At 25.2% G+C, this 21,700-nt stretch overlaps 1 protein-coding gene across 6 annotated transcripts; it reads left to right on the forward strand.

Moving 5' to 3' along the window:
• Positions 1-2,016: 2,016 nt before the first annotated feature.
• Positions 2,017-21,456, forward strand: LOC114132064 (peroxidase-like). 6 transcript variants are annotated; one of them, XM_027997446.2, is made up of 14 exons: positions 5,171-5,347; positions 5,656-5,818; positions 7,013-7,086; positions 10,677-10,887; positions 11,224-11,409; positions 16,724-16,905; positions 18,084-18,282; positions 18,340-18,537; positions 18,699-18,843; positions 18,907-19,063; positions 19,140-19,319; positions 20,642-20,840; positions 20,923-21,019; positions 21,183-21,454. In XM_027997446.2, exons 3-14 carry the CDS (start codon positions 7,027-7,029, stop codon positions 21,253-21,255), a joined length of 1,887 nt encoding a protein of 628 aa, XP_027853247.1. In that variant the 5' UTR covers positions 5,171-5,347; positions 5,656-5,818; positions 7,013-7,026; the 3' UTR covers positions 21,256-21,454. The 6 variants fall into 6 exon arrangements, with proteins under 6 accessions (XP_050059188.1, XP_050059189.1, XP_027853244.1 ...); XM_050203231.1 differs by lacking the exons at positions 5,171-5,347; positions 5,656-5,818 and adding an exon at positions 2,017-2,177 and having other exon boundaries at positions 19,140-19,295; positions 21,183-21,456; XM_027997443.2 differs by lacking the exons at positions 5,171-5,347; positions 5,656-5,818 and adding an exon at positions 2,070-2,177 and having other exon boundaries at positions 21,183-21,456.
• Positions 21,457-21,700: the final 244 nt, after the last annotated feature.

The raw sequence follows: 21,700 nt of genomic DNA on the forward strand, positions 1-21,700 counted from the left end.
GTAGACATATTTTTTTTTACTTATCGTGCATTTTTCGTTTTAATTATTCAGATTATACGAATGACATTTATTATTTGTAATAAATACGAACGTACTTACCTATTTTGTTGCATTTTACAGAATAATATTACAAAAGCATGGTTACTTTTGTTACTTTAATTGTTTTTCATTATTTAGTATTTTCAATACACATGGCAGGAGCATCCATATTTTGTAATACATGATTAAATAATGTACAAATTGTTTAAGGTCTTTAAGTTAAAAAAAAAATACCTAAGAATTATATTTTAAAAGCGTACTATATTTTATAAAAGAGAATTTTGGTTGTTTGTTTAAAAAAATTTAAATACCTAACTATTTGATGCTATACTGAATTAAAGTTTATTTGATATTTCGAGTTTCTGTATTTTATTTAAATTGTTTTATAACGGTAGATCAGTTGCGTAAACGTCATACTATCAATTTATGGTAATAGTTGCCTATTACACCAATATAAAACATTTAGGAACTTAATCTTAATTAAAATTACCTACCTATTAATTTTAATTTTTTTCTATCTATAGTATTTATAATTGTGCTGTTATTGTGCATTTAATAATAATGAAAATATATTTAAGGTTGTATTATACCATGTATTTTTATTTTTCAGTCATATGAAAAGCAGCATTATAAGCCATAATCATATCACAACGTAAATTATATACAAGTAATGAAAGTGATAACCTAGTTACAAACGGTTTCACATATTTTATTCACAATAGAACAATATCAAATGAAAATTCAAAAATGTTTTCTCTATATTACCTTTGTATGCTAAAAATACTTCTTCCTTTTTAAATTTTTTCTCCATATACCTACATAGATAAACATAAATAATTTATGATTATAATTCAATAATTCATAATTTATATTTTGACTATTCTAATAGCCCAATCTCGTCCAGTGTTATATTAGTCTCCTATTGGTATTCTTTAAAGTGTTTGTAAAAATTATACTTAAAAGATTAATGTCAATAGTACACAATGAAAAAAATGTTGATCGATGTATACTTTGATTTTCGTTTTAATCATGTCATTTCCCAACAAATATACATCTTGCAATAAATTTATATGATCTAAGGTTATAACTTATAACTGTAAATACTTTAAATTTTCATCAAATGTTTATTTTAGTATTACCTATATATTGTTAAAAATATCCCGGATGTTTTTGAGCTATTTTTAGACAACTGAAATTTTCGATTTTTTAAGTATTTTTTTCTCATGTCGATAAAAAAAATTTGAATCGCCAAAAATCTTGAAAATTAAATACGTTTCTTATAAGTTGTTCTTATTGCAGTTAAAAGAATAAAAAATTGTTGGTCAACATTTTTTTTTTATAAGCGTTTAAAAATCAAATTTTCACGTAATATGTCAAAATCGCGAAAATTTTTAAGTAATTTTGTAGTTGAAAATTCATAAAATTTTTAGTATTTATATGGAAGGTTAAAAAACTCAAAAAAAAATTTTCCATAATTTTTTTTTCGAATAACTATAAAGAAAACTCGAGCATCATGATAGGAAAAAATGTTGTGAGTGTGAATTTTAAATTTTTAAAAAATTGCGCAATGAATGATTTATCCTCAAACGATTTTAAATACTTGATGTTATTCAAAAACTATAAGTCGCAGATACTCGAAAATTTCACCAGTTATTTAGATTGGCATTTTCTGTACATGATTTAATTTTCAAAATATTTCGCTTATTTTAAGGCTATTTATAAGCATGTGAAATATACGGTTTTTTTTTAACTATTTACTATAAAAATGAGAGTTTTTCTTTAACATTCGATGTATTATTTTGCGCTATAATTTAGTTTCGATATTTTTAAATCGCTATTTTTCAATTGGAATTTTTTTTTCCCTTTTTCGCCTGGTTACCTACCCTCGGTAGAAAACTTATTTGGGGTCCTCACCTTAAGGACAAACGTAAAAGTTGAACAGAAGATATTACCTACTTAGATCTTTTCTTTTCTTAGGTCCAACATCTCTTTTCAAAATACACTCAAAACTTCTTATTTATAAGTCTCCAACTACGGACCTACGGCATCATACTTTGGAACCCAGCCAAAAAATCAAATATCCAAACTATTCAAACCTTTCAATCTATTTGTCTGCATATCATTACAAATGATCCATGGTACGTAACAAAAGAGTTAAAAAGTTTAAGTTTAAGTTTAAATTTAATTTTTGTTAACTTATTTGATTTTTATTGATGAAAGTACCAATCTCCACTACAGCAGATACAAGGGAGAGTATCGGATGTGCATAAGTCTATTGTGGCTACTATAACCAATTTACCACTACCTACAATAAGTTATTAATGTAATTATGAGAAGTTATGAGCTAAAATTACAAATACCAATAATTTCTGCCTGCCGATATTATTGGATTAGTATCAATCAATGTTGGTTTTATTTATGTAATTTGTTAGGTACTAGGTGTTTTTTTGTCATGTGTAAAAAATTTAAAAACGAGTTTCACAGAAACCATATACCTAGTTAATATTACATATTATATTATATTTTCGAATAATAAAATCTAATAATAAATATTTAGGTAGTAGTAATGTATAATAAAGGACGGATGGATACTGAAGTACAAAATGTACCAGCGTGTTTCAAAATGCTTGATATTTCTGTAAAATATAGCATTGATGCTAGTTGAATTATTGCGTGAAGTAGAAATTGTGAGATCATTGCTTAATAAAATTCTAATCCTAGTTCGGTACGCATGAATTCAATAAATTCCGTTCTGCGAGGGCCTCGTAAATCCAAATTTTAAGTCTCCGCCAACGATTAAAGGTAGGTACATTGTGATTAATGATTATTGTTATTGTTATTATTATCACCATCGTGGGTTTATGACGTCACGGTAACGCTCTCGGTATCTCCCAAATTTATAGAATGACTCAAGCCATAAGACACATACCTACGTCATGTCCATAACTTAGGTAACGAATTAATTTCTATCAAATTCAAGTTACAATTATTTATTCTTGTTAATAATCAAATAATAAATATGATAAAATTATAAGGTATTGGGTTACGAGTATAATAGTATAATGAATATACGATTATACTTACGATTAATAGGGAACTAAAAATTTAATTTAATTTTTTCTTCTCTTTTTTTCTTTATCTATAATTGTTCAATATAATATTAATTTATTTAGTAAACACCATATGGCATATTTTAACAACAATAATAATAAATAATATTTGCTAATAAAAATAAATATTAATAAATTATATGTATAATTCTTGGAAGAACAAATTATAAAATATTTTCGTATTTTTGTCTTATCGACAAAAATGAACCATAAAATGACATACTTAGTAAATTATTATTGTTTTTATATACCTATAGGTTATATTTTACATGTTAAAAAATAATTAGATACCAACCGTTTACTTAACTCATTGTTCACTTGTAGAGTATATTCATTGTAATGCTCATAATTTGAACTTGGTATTAAATGATACTATGATTGTCTCAATTGAAATTCAAAATATTTTTACGTTACACAAAAACTATATGTTTATTTTGCGATAAGTAGAAAATGGGAGAAAATTTTAACTAACCAGTTGGTGGAGCAACACTTAAAAAGTTTACTCTATTAGGTGGTCATCTTGTCATCAAGTTATTTATTCAATTCGATATGATTTTTTAAATATTTTAGAAGTTCATACAAAAAAATATTATTCTCTAAAAATAAAGACAACATTTTTAAAGCTGGGCGGTGGTAAACTCTCCCGATTTTATGGTAAACTATCCCGATTTTTAAAAATAGTAAACTCTCCCGAATGTAAACTCTCCCGGGTCAAAATTATGTTTACCTGAAGTAAATGTGTAAACTCTCCCGGGTCAACTTTATAGTTACCTGTAGGAAGTATGTAAGCTCTCCCGAGTTGTTTTAAATGTTATTGCTACACTACGAGTTTGAAATTTTTACGTATATTTTGTATTTGTAACTTATATTATTATTATTGAATATTTTTAAAAGAAACTTAAATGTATATTGGATTTTTTGAAATTTTATTTTTTATTGTATTTTGACTATAATATCATGTTCATAGCAGCTAAAGACATTAATTTATATTGTAATTATTATTATATATGATTGACTATTTTTAAACGCAACTTAAATGTATATTAAATTTATTTTATGATTTTTACTAGACCCGGGAGAGTTTAAATATTTTCGTTAGGTAGTACAGGAATAAATCCGGGAGAGTTTACACGTTTCTGTCAGGTAGTACTGGAGTAGACCCGGGAGAGTGTACCATCGGGAGAGTTTACAATCGCCCAGATTTATGTATTGTCTACCTACATAAATTGTTAGTATAGTGTCAATCTTTATGAATGTAAGAGGAAGAATTTAAACACATTATAAATACCTAAACATATTGTTTCTAAATCGAATACCTAATTTTTTAAATCTAGTGGATTTTTACCCCGGGGTAAATATTCACTTGTGAAAATATCACCTGTGAAATTTTACTGGGGTAAAATATGCCTAGCGAGATTTTACTTGGGGTAAATAATCGCTAGTGAAATTTTACCCGTGGAGAGAAGTCAGTAGGTACGAGTAGTCTACATTTTTTAAACTATAGGCATTTATCTAGAAACATATTTTTTTTCAATATAGTTAAAATTGAATTTCAATATTATATTTATTTAGCTTACTAAATATAATATTAAAATTACAAGGTATACTTATATATTTTATGGAAATTATTGAATTTATTGAGTAAATTAGTGTGATGGGTTGATATTATTCCTTATACTTAACGCTTAAACATTGAAATTTTTATTTTGTTACATGATATTGTATTTGTATTATTTTATAATAAAACTTTAAATATATTAAATTTAATTTCATGTTAACACGGGCCATAAAATATGTTTAAATGTAAATAATTATTCAATAAGCAAATAATTTTAAAAGCACAAGTGTTTTTTTTTTTTTGATTTACAATCGAATATTTGAAATTTATTACAGTTGAATAATATTTTATGATATAATATTTATTTATTTAATGCCTAAAAGTCTATATGGATATCTAATTATTTATATTGAGTAAGAATTTTCAAATATGTTGCATAATAATTTTTTGCTTTGAAAGTTATGTTTGTTTTTACAATATTGCCTGTGTGTAGTACTTAATAAATACATAGGTATGGAAGGATACATTTTAACTATAGAAGTGTAAATGTGTTATTTTTTATTAGCGTAGAAAAGTTTTTTCAATATAGATATTTTAAATTGAACAATTTACATCGTTAAGTCTATAAATAATTTTAATAGTAAGTACCTATGATGTATGCGTGTAATTTATTTAGTTAATTATGAAATTATTTTATTTGGTATTTTTTTGAATTTTATTATATATTTTAAATTATATACCAAATGAATAACAGACGATTATTAAATATTGCCATTAGAATTGGAATATTTAATAAATATTTTAAATATATTTGTTTGCTGTGTGGGTATCATTAGTTTAGAATATTTTGTATTTGTATTTGTAAAATAATCTATGTTATTGAATATTCAAATCAGTGATTATCGCAACAACATAATGATTCGGCCATTACACTTATTCTGTTATCAGCTTTTCATGTGCAATTGTATATTATCTGCTGCAGTTATGTATAATGATGGACCAATCGTCCAATAATAATAATTATGGTATAAAATAAATAAAAATTTAAGTTCAAGCAAAAGAAATCGTCAGCTTTCACTCAAAATAGAGGATAAAAAATAAAAAATAATTCGTAAGTTCAAATCGGTAAGGTAGGTGTAAGTATCTAGGTTCTTGCTACACAAGATGACTTAAATAAAAGCATACTCCAAACAAAATCCAAACTCACACTCATACAATTTCTCCAAAACCAACATCAATTTATATCAAAAACGTGAGTAATTTCTCCTACACACCAAAATAGTTGTCGAAAAACCATATCCATCCCAAAATCCACCTTAATGCTTTAAGTGCCTGTCTTATTGGCGCACTCAAAGCTACTGTAATCAAGATCCACGCGATGTATCAGATGTGAGGAAGAACACAGATTTAACGTATGTAATATGTCATTGGACTCTTCTAACAGTGCCATGGTAATTAACAAGCCAATTATACGGGCCGCTTAGTTAAAAAGAAACTTAAATTTTCCAACAATCAAATTCAACGAGAAAGTGTTATTCTTACTCCCAAAACTAAAGGTAACTTCTAATTAATCCATTTTCGATAAACCATTTTATGCTCAAGCTACTTTCACTAACCAAAACCATCCCTAATTTTTTTCAAATGTCGAAAAATTATTTAGTTCTATTATTTCTGAGTTCACAGCCCTTCCTGTATTTTCTAACGACTTTATTAAGTAAAGGTTAATTATAATTATTTATACTGTTGTACAGTTTACCCACAATAATACAATACCGTTATTGTTTCATTTTTTAATATGAAAGCTAACAACATTATATTCATAATTTTATATTCGTATAACATTTTATAAATATCTTTATTGTGTTATATATTTTAATGGCTGCAAATTGTATAATTTTTTTGTTTAATTTAGTTAATTCTAGTAACTAGTAACTAGCTAATAAAAAAATATATTTAAATAATAATAATGATTATTATAAAAAAATTCTTATGATTTTAAAATGAGATTATATCATGTAAAAATTATTTATTTTTTTTTTAATTTTAAGTTTATAAGGAGAAACATGTTTAGTAAAAGAAACTTGTCACAAAAAAAAATTATTGTTAATTAAATATTGAAATATTTTAGACTAAAGAATTGATTACATATTTATAAAATATACTTAAATACTTATAATACGTGTATAAATATATGATGCAAATCATATATTATACTATCTAGGTATAAAATAAATAAAACAATCTTATAAATTGGCAATTAATTAAATAAAATAATTAAAAAATCTCCTTTTATTATTTTTTACAGTGGTTTGGAAAACGATGAAATTCATAAATAAATCAATTTTTCTAATACTTTTGATTGTGTTATCAAAGACTCAAGTAAGTTATACATTTAAAACCAATCATAGCGTCTAGAAAACTAATTTATACACATACAGCATACACTATAAAATATAAATATTCGATTTTGAGTGAAGCAAAACATGTATTGATATATTGAATTATAATTTTTTTTTAGTCACCATCTTTTAATAGAGTTTTACTTTGAAATTACCAGTGCTAAGAAAAATAACCGGAAAAAGTTCTTCTGGGAATATTTATGGAATAGCAAACCAGTTTCATACAAAATCGATTTTGTTATTTTAATGAGTAATTCAAAAATTAGGCAATAATCAATGTAACATGAAGTTTTCCCAAAATATTTATTTTTAGAATTTCCTACGAGCAATACAATTTTCATAATATTTTGTCAAGTGATGAGCTATTATAATACATTTAAAAATGTTGACATTTTTCGTTGTTTTTAATTTTCAATTAATTATACATACTTGAATTTAGATTTTTTATTATTGGTGCCCAAATTGTTGCAGGCTAATTTCAAATCATTATTAGACCACACAGGTAGGTACTTTTTTTTGAAGGTTGGAGGGATAAAGTTGAGGCAAAAGCTGTAGAATATGTGTATAATTTATGTAATAAGTCACTTGTACGTATTAGTATGAAAATATCATAACTGTTACTATTTTTATCTAAATATGAGTACTTTTAATGAATTTATATTTATTTTGTGGTTATCAGTGGTATTTACACTTCGTAAATAGGTAAATTTATGGATATAAAAAACTTAATGTATAACTTATATACTTTTTCTCTAGCTACTCTAAATATATAATACAACTAGCTTAATATAATCCAAAATTTATTTTATGGATACCCTTGGTCATAATGGCACAATATACAGTCCGCTTAATTAATTTTTTTAGATTTTTCTACTTGCTATTTTAATTTAACAACTTAAATTCAATTTAATAAATATATAAATAAATATATATTAAATTTAATAAAACAATTTACATTTAGTACTTATATAAATATTAATGGATATCTTTGATTTTTAAACTTTGAAAAAGTCGGCATCGTTTAGGTTAATTTTATTGGCCTTTTCTTTTTCTACACTTATCATCGATAAGTTACTTAAGGGCTCATCTTCCATAGTTGACTTAATATAAAACTTGATTCTCTTTAGAAAAAAATCTTTTCATTTGAAGATTCCGAATTATAGGTTGATACTTATTTATTTTTTGAAATAAAACATACTTATAGTTATATCGGTGTTTATATTTATTGTTAGCAGGCCAAAGAAGGTGTTGTAAAACAAAATTAGTGCAAATGTACACCTTGAAATTCCCCCTCTTACAAATGACGCCACAGAATTTAATACAAGTTTTCTTAAAAGTTGTTCTTTTGATAATTAAAAATTTTGAAAGTAGTTACATTACAATTTTTCTAAGCGTTCGAATTTCAAATTTTGATGAACGTTTTAAGTTTTAACTTCAATAGCTAATGTTTGAAAAATTAGTTCAAGGTTCTTATATGTTGGTTTCACAGTTTTCTTAAAACGTCTAATGTGTATATATTAATATGATATATTATATTATGTATAGGTATAAGCGCAATTCTTATGTACGAATATAGACGATTGATGTATTAATTTTAGTAATATAAATTTTAGTTTAAAAATAACGATTTCAGTTATTATGTTGTAATACAAAAATATTTAATGGTAGGAACTACTATTCCGTTCGAATAATTTGTTAGTAAATTGCAACGTTAATTCACATGGCCAAAATATGGCAATAATGTAAGTATTTTAAAATCTAATGATGACGATGAAACGAAAATTACGTGGAAGTGCAGTCAACGTAAAGGGAAATACAAATTATTATTGATATTACTCTTTTTTTATGTCCTCCGTGAAACAGTGAACGATATATTATCAGGTCTGATAAATTAATTCATATAATGTACCTTTATCATCATTTTACTCATCTTATAATATCTATAGTCTATACCTATTTAATAATCAAAGGTTATTCATTAGCACAGGAACGAGAGTTTAGTAACATTACTAACTGATACCCAGGTACACGCAATACGTTGTTTTATTACATTAAACATTAAATATTCAACTGTGTAAATTGGTATAATTACGTATCCAATGCTTTAATTGATAGAGCACGTAGGGGGACAGAGCTACTTTACAGTTATGTTTATTTGTTTTCCGATCTCACCTCTTTTTTTAATGTTAATATGATGAATGTACCTATTAATTTTTAATGACGTTTTTGTTTTATTTTAGTGTCTGTCATACACCTTCGGTGCATTAAAAATGTTTAAATTTTCATCTTTGGAGACGGTTTTTAGTATCAAATTGGTTTTAACTTCTAGTTGATACTTCGGGGTATCAAAAATTAACCATTTCTAGTACTTTTATAAATAATCGAGAATACTAAACAAAAAATAGAAATTGCGTAAAACCAATGTTTGATCAAAGTGATTCCGTTTTCAGAAAAAAAAAATTGATTTTAAGATATTACCTAGGTATTCATATCAAGATCATATTATTGACTTGTGTCTCTTACGGTATTACGATAAGCCCACGGTAATATAATATAGACTCAAAGTTAATACAAATAATATAATGTGGTACCTATACATTTAGTATTTGTATAATAATTGAGTATTAATATTAAAATAATAGCAACAATTAAATTAACCAACTGTATTACTAATTGTAAAATAAATTGCTTTAATATCAATATCAAAATAACACAATATCATAAAACATACAATATAACTTATAACTAGTACCTACTTGCTGTCAGTCTTTGCTCAGAATCGTTTTTTGTATATTATAATAAACTAATAAAATCTCGAAACTTATTGCTGTACAGCAGAAAGAAGATACCTACCAGCCCTGCACCTTTTTTTAGTCATTTTTTTTATGTATATCGATATAAAAAAGGTTGAAAAACTTGAACTTTAAAAAAACGTTTCTTATAAGTAGTTTATTATAAAACTAAAAATAATATTTAAATTCAATTTTTTTTTTTATGAAAATTTGAAGTTTAAATTTTGACAATATTAGATATTTAAATGAAAAAGAATAATTTTAGTGATTTTGTTGTAATTCAAAAATATTATAAATAATTATCATTAACAAAATATATTGTATCATATTTATTTAATTTTTTTTTTATCTAAAACTATTTCATTTACAAATTTACAAGGATAAAATAAATCAAAAAAATTTCTTAACCAATTAATCAATCAGTACAAATAAAAAATTTGTATTTATAATTTTACATGGGTTAGTTTAAATGAATATCACATAGAATCACAATGATATTTTAAAATGTAGAATAATATATATTGATGATTCGACAGTATATTTTTCTAATTTTTTAAATATAAAAAGCATACATTCTTTTTAATATCGTAGATATGTAACTAAATCGAGAAAGAACCTTTAGGTATATGTATTATTTGGTCTAAAAATATAAAATATATAAGCATCTTTGGGAAAAATAAGAACTCAGATTTAAAAACTTGTTATTTAATACAAAAAACATTTTTTTCAATATTATACATTATTGCATTGTCCACATAATCAACTTTTTAATTTTTAGGCTGATAGTTTCGACGAAGTAAATTTAATTAAAACAAGAAAAGTGGTAATTGACAACACATTTTATGAAAAATGCGTTTCCAAGCAGTTTACTTGCTATAGTTCTGCTAAATATAGATCCATGGATGGTACGTGCAATAACTTACAAAATCCCTTATGGGGTTCATCTTTTTCTCCTTACATCAGACTGGATAAAGCTTATTATGCGGATGGTAAGTGGTTAATATTTTTATAGCTTAAAAATTAATATATTATTTCTTTTTTTAATATTTGTACCTACCTACTTAATTGATAATAACTTGATGATATAATAAAGTATTAAGTACAAGTATATTATTACATTATGTATTGTTGATAAATTCTACAGTTCTTTAAGTTAAGTACAATAAATAGTGCATAATAATAATAATAATAATAAGAGTATTAATTTCGTTTTATTAATTAATTTAGCAAAAGTACCAATTTATTCTATCGATATATCAATAATTAATAATATATAAATTTATTTACTATTGACAAAATAATACATTAAAATTATGTTAAAATAGGTAACTTTTCTATGCGAGTACAATTTAGAGATGGCAAGCCACTGCCTAGCGCTCGAACATTACAGGTGGGGATTTTTTGGATGCAAACACCTTCATGGGATATTCCAGACATAAACAATTATCAAGTTAATCAATTCGGCCAATACCTTGCACATGACATTACTTTAATGCCATCTAATTTTGCGGGTAAATACTAAAAAAATTAAAACTGTTTTAATGTGAGAGGTATCCATGTGGCTGCATGTTACTTGCGTCCAAGAAAAAGGTATATTTTTCAGGTAGTAAATTTGACTGGTAACTTGCGTCCCGTTTTTGGGACGCTACTCGACTATGTTATTCTTCCTACCTGCTATAATAGTCGTAACCGAGTTGCGTCCAAAATAAATAACATAATAATTAGGACTGGGATTTTAATGCAAATGCATCTTTTTTTCTAGTGTTTCAAAACGTTATATTGTAAGTATAAAATGTGTTTTGGGCGATGCTGATTAATTTAAAGTAATTTTTATTTTGCATTTTTTTGCATTTTTGGTCGAAATTAACCTTAAATGCATTTTTAAGACTTTTTTTGGAGATTTTAGGGCATTTTCTTTGTTTTTAGAGCATTTTTCACAATTTGTTCATAAAATGAACGAAAATTTTTGCGATTAACAAGATATTTTCGGCAAACTGCCGACGCGTCATGGTACGATTTATAAATAATATAGCACGACAATCGATTATCGTCGATAACAATTTTATCACAGCTAGGACTTTCCATTTAAATTATCGCCGTTATATACCTATTGGCTAATACGTACTATCAAAAACAAGTTAAAATATTAAATATTTTTTTTTTTTTTAATTATTATTTTATAATGAATGATTAAGAAAACAGAAATACAACAAAACAAAACAAATAACAACGTACAATAACAAAAAATTAATTATACAATTTTTTTTAAATTTTTTTATTAAGCTATAATAAATATAAATGCATTTTTATATTGCAATTTTTAAGGTTTTTAAGTCATTTTTGCATTTTTTTAAGGGCATTTTTTAAGATTTTTTAGGGCATTGAAATCTCAGCCCTAATAATAATTAATAATATTTTCAGCGTTTTCACACTTGCGTTTTCACACTTTATACAAGAGATAATATTTAGCGTGTTAGTGTAAGTGTGATAAAATTGAATACACACCATGGCGATGTCCGGTTGTCACCAAACAATTTCCGAGCCATATTTATAACACTGAATGCTTCGAAAAACCAACACCTGATATCTAATTTGATACATATATATTATAGATAACGATTGATCAGTTTAACACAAAGTATTTTACACAGTGCTATACTTTTCTCAGTACATGTTATACAGTGTTCGTTAAGTGTTCGATTAAAAATGGAAAAAATGTTTAGCTCAAAATTATGCGCGACAAAAGAATTTTTTATAATTCATAACTATAAGTTCAGTTACCATAAAATGCTTAAAAATGAAGTACAACGGTGGAAGTGCACAAATAAAAATTGCAAAAGTTTTTTAAAGCTCGATGATCTAAAAAATATGATTTCTGAACCAACATCGCATAATCACGATTCAAATGAACCAGCACACCTTAAACGACAACAATTAAGCAACGGACTAAAGCGAAAAGCTATTACAGATATATCAATAAAACCATCAAAACTTATTTGTACTGAACTTAGTGGCGGATGCATTACTTCTACTGCCGGAGATATTAACCTAGTACGTAAAAATATATACAATGCTCGGAGAACTATTTTGCCAAAAATTCCGACAAATTCTGAAGAGGTACATAACATGTTACAACAAAACCAAATATTTACAGCTGAAAAAGAAAATTTTGTTATGGTAAACGATAAGCAAACAAATATTATATTATTTTCATGTGAAAAAAATTTAAGATTTCTAAGTAACCTTAAAACAATATATGTCGATGGGACTTTTCAATATTGCCCAAAATTTTTTCTACAAATGTTTACAATACATGGTCTGATAAATGATTATTACATTCCATTGGCATTTTTTTTACTGCCTAACAAAGAAAGTAAAACGTACGAAAAAGCGTTTACGTATTTGAATGAATCGTGCTCAAAATATAATGCTACCTTTGCTCCTGATACTGTGTTCGTTGATTTTGAAATTGCAATTCATAAAGCTGTGTGTACTGTGTGGACAGAAGCGGAAATAAAAGGTTGTCGTTTCCATCTGGGACAATCGTGGTATGTATAAATTAACTTCCGTATAATATTTGGTATAATTAATGGTTTAATTTTAAAACAAGTCCTAAACGTTGTAGGTGGCGAAAAATACAAAATCTTGGATTGGCCAATGAATATAAGAATAAATCAGAAATAGGTTTATTTCTTAGAATTTGTTTTGGACTGCCATTTTTACCTCCAGAAATGGTAAGTAACGTATTTGCCTATGAAATCATTCCAATCATTCCGGCAAAATGTTTAGAATTTACTGACTACATATTAGACAATTATATATCTGAAAATGCTCAATTTCCTCCAAGTATGTGGGCTCAATGTTCGTCTAGTGTTCAACGAACAACGAACGCATGTGAAGCATTTCATTCTAAATTCAATTCGTCTTTTTACTCAAGCCACCCAAATATACATCAATTTATAAATGTTTTAAAATCATTTCAAATTAATACTTATGTGTTAATGAATAGCATAAATACACCCAAAAAAGATTATAGAACAAAAAAATACCAAAAAATTGACTATTTAAATGAAGAAATAAAAAAATTCAAACAAAAAACAAATTCCGCTTTTATATATTTAAAAAACGTTTCACTAAAATTTCAGCCGACATTATTTTAATTAAGTAATTAATGATTTTTATATTTCAATAATTTTCGTACTACATTTTTTAGTTAACTCTTTTTGTTTTGTAGTTCATTTTGACGATTTTGACGATTTTATTAATAAAAATTAATTATATACCTACCTATATTATTATTTTTAGATTTTTATGTTTCAATCATTTTTGTATTCTTGTATTCAATATTTTTGAGCTTTATGTACAATACTTGTTTTAATTAATTCTTTTTATTTTGACGATTTTATTATTATAAATTAATAACTATTATTTTTATATTTTTTAATTATGCATAATTTTTTTAATATGTTTATTTACATAATTTTGTATAATTTTATTTATTTAAACGTGATGTGATAATGTAATGCGATATAGACATATAATAATGCGATATAATAAAATGTACCTACATTAGTAGAATATATATAAATAGAATCATATGTAATTAATAAAATATTCTGATTTATAATAGTCTGTAATATTTAACATATGCTATTAAAAACAGGGACGCAACTAGGTTGTGTAAAAAGATACTGTTGGACGCAAATAAGCTATGACCCTTTTTGAACCTTTTTTGATGGGACGCAACTAACCTACTGATAATAATTTCGGACGCAAGTAGTATGCACCGATCCATGTATACAAGAAAAAATTAAATAACTTAAATATTGAAAAACAATTATTTTAACTTACAATAGGATGTAATGATTAATATTTCATATTAATACGTGGAGTGCCTATAAGTAACATTTTAAATGGGGTGGGAAAAATAAAAAAATTCAAGCTAAATATAAAAGTAATATTATTTCAACATATAAATATAAATATGCCATGATTAATAATTTTTTAACCAGCACATAAAATTTAATTAAAATGCATTTTTTAATAAGTACAGAAAAAAATAGAAAATAAAATAATACAATCAAATGTATTATTCGGCATCGGTAAATGAGAATTGCACATTTTTTCTTTTTATTCATTTTGTTGTAACATCTATAATTAAAAATAATTTATTTTATGATACCTAAGTTATTTGGTAATACTATCATAGCAAAATTTATTAAATTATAAGTTAAGTTTATTTTTCTAGAGGAGGAAAGTGGCCCATCTTGCTCCACACCAGTGGGCATCCATGCGTAATTATCAATTAATTTATAGTTATATAACTTAATTTTTGGATGCCCCTCGTATTATTTCGAATTATGAAATAAAATAAGTGAGAATTTTCTCTTTTTTCTTGTACTTTTATAAATAGTTATCTTACAAAAAAAAAAAAAAAACATGGGCCATGGCTATAAAAATAAAATTGTTGTTAATTTTGCGTCCCGACTAGGTCGATATATGCATCAACGTATGAAATGAATACGTCGTGGTGTTTCAAGTATAGTTTACGTTTATTAAAATAAGTCACGTGGTCCGTAACATAAATAATATATTTATATTTTAGACTTAACTATACTAGGCATTTCTTTAAATATTATAATTAGAATAGCAATCCCATCTAAAGGGATTACATATTGACATGTCAAATGTATGTCTTATGACTGGGGGTCATTTTGTTAATTTGTGCGACACCGAGAGTGTTACCAGTCGAGACAGCGATTGTTTATAGCAACCGATTGCTATAACAATACATATACATGTATTTGCATGTAGTGTAGATACTCTTTGATTTTTCTATACCTTATTAATTAGTAGGTATTTAAATTATTGTTAGTTACTAAATTTCCGGGTAAATAATATTTTTAGTTTTACAAGTGAGGATGGTGATATAACAATTATAATATACTTTAGACCTAGAGAAAGTCATACACAAATGATCACGAGAAAAGCTTGGCTCGTTTAAATCAATTCCAATGACCTTAAAAGTTTAGCTTTGGTCCTTATAAATAGTTATAAGTTATAACCATAAAATCTGTGGGTATTATTGGTATTTGAGGTATGAACTCACTTATTCCGGAATAGTTAAAATAATCGCTTCTAATATACATTTTGTTGCAAATTTTAAATCAATAGTCTCTGTGTATATATTTTATTCACACTGTTTTAAATTTTACCGTAAGTTAATTGGTATTAGTTTAAAAGTTAATAAAAATAATATAACATGGTATAAATATTTGTATGTATTATAATACTTAATACAACAAACAAATATTTATTATATAACAACAGCAAAAATTAAATAAATCTATCGTATTACTTATAGTAAAATAGTTACTTTAATAGAAATATCAAAAACATATCATTAATTAACATACTCAGTTAAATAGGTTGTTGATCTTTGTCTGTCGATGAAAATAATTTTTTTTTTATAAAATGATGTATTATTTGAATTCGAATTTAACACACCCATTTCCACGAATTACTAGTGATTTCTTATATACGTGGATAACACACTTTTTCATCTTTTTAAATGAATATAATATATTTCTATTTTCACCATCATAATCATCACTAATCATTTATTAGAATGCTTAGACAAAATTTTTAAAATTAATAAAATTACATACGTTACATGAATTACTAGAATAAAGAGACCTTCCAGTAAGTACTTCGTTTAAGTAAATTTAATCTAGGTAGTTAGCTTGTTGGTGGTAAAAAATAAATTAAATTGTATTATACATACTAATAATAATGATAATTTATCTTAATTATTATTTTTTTTAGTTCCCCCAAATGATTGCTGTGAAGTTCAGGGTCAGAAAAATATTCCACTTTCTTGCCAAGCAGTGATTAAGGTAGAAGCAAATGATCCTTCGTATTCTATTATCAACAAGACATGTCTTCCATTTAAACGAGCAATGACAGCTGCTATTGATTTTAACTGTCCAATTTTTCCTCAAATACCTGTGAGTTCTGATTTATATTATCGTATATAGTTTAAAGTTTTAAATATTACTTCACAACGTAATCTACATTTTATTGTAAATAAAAAGGGTTTAGTACTTGTTGTTTCCAAAGTTAGATTATAAAATATGTATATGTGGTTCCTAAACAATTACATGTTTTCAAATATTAGAATATATCAATAATGTCGTATTAAATTAAAGTACGAGTATATTAAAAATATACGTATTTTTAAGTACGAATCTAATGAAATTTGTTCAATAATTATTTATTTATTAATGTTAAGTAGTATGAAGTTCTACTAAATTTAAATTTAAACCATAATATGTTATAAAATAGTTATTAAAGATAAATAGAAAAAAAACGTTATTATTCATTTTTAAGACTTTGTTTTTTTAGATTCTTAATTAAGCGATCAATGTGTTGATTTTATAATTATGTTATTTAAAAAAAATGGTTTTTTGTCTGTCATCACTTTTTGAGCAGAAATAATGTTTTGATCTTAAATTTTAGTATTTTTTTTGACAGAATAGTGAATCTAGTTGGTATTATGAGTAGTAAAAAGTAGAATATTCTGAGTTATTTTTCAAGTAATTGGGGAAAATTAAAAAAAATAAATATAAATAAAATTAGAGAAAATAGCGGAAATAGAAATTTTTTACGCAAACCAATTTTTGACAAATTTGATTTTGTCATAATTTAAAAACAAATTATCGTAGAATCTTGAAATTTGAACTAAATGTTTATAAGAAGATTTAATAATTGGTATATACATTAAACTATTTTTAAAAGATCTTGAAAGTTTTTAGAGTTATATATAGAAACTTTAAATTATTTAATCATGTGGATATTCACTTATTTTGTTGGTAGGTATGCTTTTAAACATGCTATTTATATTCTTTTCGATTTAAAAATCAAATGGTATCTATTAATTTAATTAATTTGAGTTTTGTTAATTTTTGACTTAGAAAATTTATAAAAATACAGAAGTTAGTTTTTAACTTAACAATTTTTTTTTTTATATTAACTTAGTGATTTAAACAGACTTACCAAGCCTTGAATACCAGTATAAATACTAAATATTATTATTATGTACTCATAGTATTATAATTTTTTATATCATATAGAAAATACAAACACTAATAATTCTAAAAAGCTATTAAGTTATATAATTTTTCAGTTTAATCAACAAACCGCGTTTATAGACGCATCTCAATTGTATGGACCAACCCCCAAAAAAGCAGCCTCTCTTCGATCTTTTCAAGGTGGAAAATTAAAAACAGAGGAAATTAATGGACAAAAATTTGGTATTCAAGTACAAAGAAACGGATCAAAACTTTGTGGTGGTCGAAATAATGTGAATTATTGTTTCAATCGAGGTACTGTACAAATTAAAAATATAAATCATTATAATATTTTAAGATATTGTTTTATAGGCGATGTTAGAAATAATCAGCATTTTGGTCTCATATTATACGAAGAGACGTTTCTTAGGTTTCATAATTTAATAACAGATTTGTTAATCGAATTAAATCCACATTGGATAGATGAAACTCTGTATCATGAAGGTCGAAGGATCGTAATAGCATTTGAGGAGATTATAGTTTACCGAGATTACTTGCCTATTTTACTTGGTAGGTACATTAGAGTCACCTTTATATACATATATATATATATATATATACATTAAATTAGTAAGAATATTATAAGATTTAAAATAAATAATTAAAAATATGAAATATGTGTTAATTTAAATTTAATATGAATAATTAAATAATATTGGTTATGTTAATAGGTAAAGACTATTGCGATAGCGTTGGATTATCTCTTTCTAAAGATAATAAGACTGTGTATGATCCAACAATTATGCCTCAATTGGCTGTTGAATTTTCAGCAGCTGCTTTTCGAATTCCACACAACGTTGCACCTATGTTTTATTAGTAATTTGTTGATGTGCCTATAATTAAATAACTTATTTTATATTAATTATGTGGCCGATTTAGTTTTTTAGATCAGAACTATGATGTCACAGAAATATACAAACTTAACGAGTTCATGGGAATAGCTGATCAAATAGTACCTATAAATAAGCTTGAAGAGTTACTGAGGGGTATGTGCTACAATCAGGGTCGTAGTCCATTACCAAATTATAATCCTTTGGTAATTTCGTTTTATAATAACATATTGAAATATTTTTATTTGTTTAATTAACATAAATTATTAAATTATACGTTAGATAACAAGCCGTTTGTTTCATGGTTGGGTAAAGGGTGCTGCAGACCAAGACTTAGCCAGTATAGATGTTCAAAGAGGTCGTGATTCTGGTATACCTCCATATTATAAATTCAGAGAAATTTGCGGTTTTAAAAATATTACATCATTTAATGATTTAGTTGGTATATTCTATGATGATTTTGTAAGATTTTTTAAGCTATTAAATATTTTTAAGTAAAATAAATTTAAAAATGAAGTTGTATTTGTTTATTATTATTACCTATAATAATATGTTTGCGTATGATCGCGATCATGATTTTCAATCTAAAGTTTTGAGCAATTTAATGTTATTTCGTCTTTTAAAATATATTTCCCGGTTAATTTATACCGTACAAAACGTCCACGATCGAATTTTACCAAGTTATTATCACCGTACAAAGTGTCCGCGATCGATTTCTACCAATTTATTTTCACCGTACAAAGTGCCCGCGATATGCAACTCAAACAATAGATAGTACAAACTGTCCGTTTACCTTGCCGTATGCGCATTGTGAAATATTTATGTTTTATAGTTTATATCAGTGTTTCTTAAAATTTTTAGATACTAGGACCCTATTTCCAATATTCTTTCGAATGGTCTTGTATTTTATAGTTTGATTACAAGAGAAACGTCATCCAATTTCTTGTAATTTTTTTAACCAATTACTTATGGTCGGAACCACCGTCACCGCCGTTAATCCTCGGTGGCGCGGATCACAGCTTAAAAGTTAAAATTGTATACTCTGTACTATTATATTAACGTTTCATTGAAATGTTAAAATTGTACATAAAAATTTTTTATTAAAAAAATAAAAATAAAAATTGACTTTGCAATGTATAGTTAATAGTTTCCATTTTAGTTAGTATTATTATATAACAAAGCTCCTACTTATCAGCAGTATCATATTTTAACATTTTATACCTCGGAAAAAAAATAATTTGTGATTCTCTCCACTTGTACATATATATTTAATGGTTATTGTATAAAAATGAGAATTGAATGTCTTTTATTTCATTTTTTTTTATTTGAATATGTTTTAAAAATGCTCAACTTTGTTTAGGTACTACGTATTTTTATAAATAACTCTCATGTTTATTGATTGTTGAACCTTGAAATTAAATCGTAAATAATTATTCCTGCAGTTTTCTGATATAATATAAATACATATTATCGTCATAAGTATATTAAACATTTAGATGTAAAACAGCATAATATTAATATTGTAAAACAATTTCAATTTCAAAAGTTTTCATAATTTACAATAAATACAATGAAAATATTAAAAAAAAAAAAATTTCAACCACTCAAAAATTTGTCATCTGTGGCAGTTATTTGTATTGTCTGACCTAAATGTTTCCCTGGTCACTATTCTTACTACAGCTTTTAATTAAAAATATAGTTTTAATTATTAAAATATGTATAATATGTGTAATATATCTATTTGAATACGTTCTTAATGTTTACTACCCATTGATTATATTTAGGACATTGGACGGTTGCAATTATTTTATGACAGTGTCTTCGATATAGACTTCATAGTCGGAGCTTTGCTTGAAAAAAATGTTGAAGGTGGAATGGTTGGTGAAACAGCAAGATGCATAATCGCTGATTCATTTTTTCGTTCAAGGAATGGGGATCGCTTTTTTTTCGATGTACCAGATCAACCTGGAAGTTTTACTGAAGGTACCTATATGTGATAATTAGTGTTCCAAATTTTCTACTATGGTTCTATAATGATGGTATTTGTTTGAATTTGTAATATTAGAACAACTTGATGTCTTATGGAGTCTCGATCTTAGTCAATTATTTTGTTTAACGACAAACATTGATCAATTACCAGTTGATATTTTCAAACCATTGGAGTATGTTATATGCCAATTGATTATATTTTTTAAAATTTCATTGATTTTATAAAATACTAATAATATGTATACTAAATTATTACTTAAGTGCTGTTATTTACAAATTTATAATATTGTAAATTGTTTAGTACTTTCAGATAATTTTTTTAAATTTTGATTTAAGGGTTTTAGACATGTACGACTGCAAATCAATAGAGTTGAACCTAGGACCATGGAAAGTTGATAACACTGGTTAAGTTAATAAATAAACATTTTACTTCAAATGGAAATTAATAAAAAAATAAAATCAAGTATTATTTTAAATAGTATACATGTGTATGGTACTGAAACTACCAAAAAATAAATAATTATCTAATTAGAGTAATAAAATAGATTTAATTTTAAAAATTGTACAATACATTTAAATTAAAATAAAAATACTTGCAAAAAGTGATTATTTTATTAAAACTAGTCTAAGCATTATAAGTATTTTAACTGTTAAATTAATTGTATTAGCTGATTCTAGATGGCACTTCCCATGATAAATTCAGTTATACCAGTGAATTTATTTTGTCTTAAACTCCGTTAAATGTAAGCTATTAATATTTTTGATACAGTCATTTGAGTGATTTTGACAAATATCAAACTGTATTTCCACGACTTGTGTACTTGAAAAATATTCACCGATAGGTACATCACAGA

This window comes from Aphis gossypii, chromosome 3, assembly GCF_020184175.1.
Source record: "Aphis gossypii isolate Hap1 chromosome 3, ASM2018417v2, whole genome shotgun sequence".
Taxonomy (NCBI): Eukaryota; Metazoa; Arthropoda; class Insecta; order Hemiptera; family Aphididae; genus Aphis; species Aphis gossypii.

Coding starts and splice junctions, on each gene's coding strand:
- LOC114132064 (XM_027997443.2), top strand. Junction 18,538..18,698: donor TTACTTGCCTATTTTACTTG/GTAGGTACATTA, acceptor TTATGTTAATAG/GTAAAGACTATTGCGATAGC. Junction 20,841..20,922: donor ACCTGGAAGTTTTACTGAAG/GTACCTATATGT, acceptor TTGTAATATTAG/AACAACTTGATGTCTTATGG.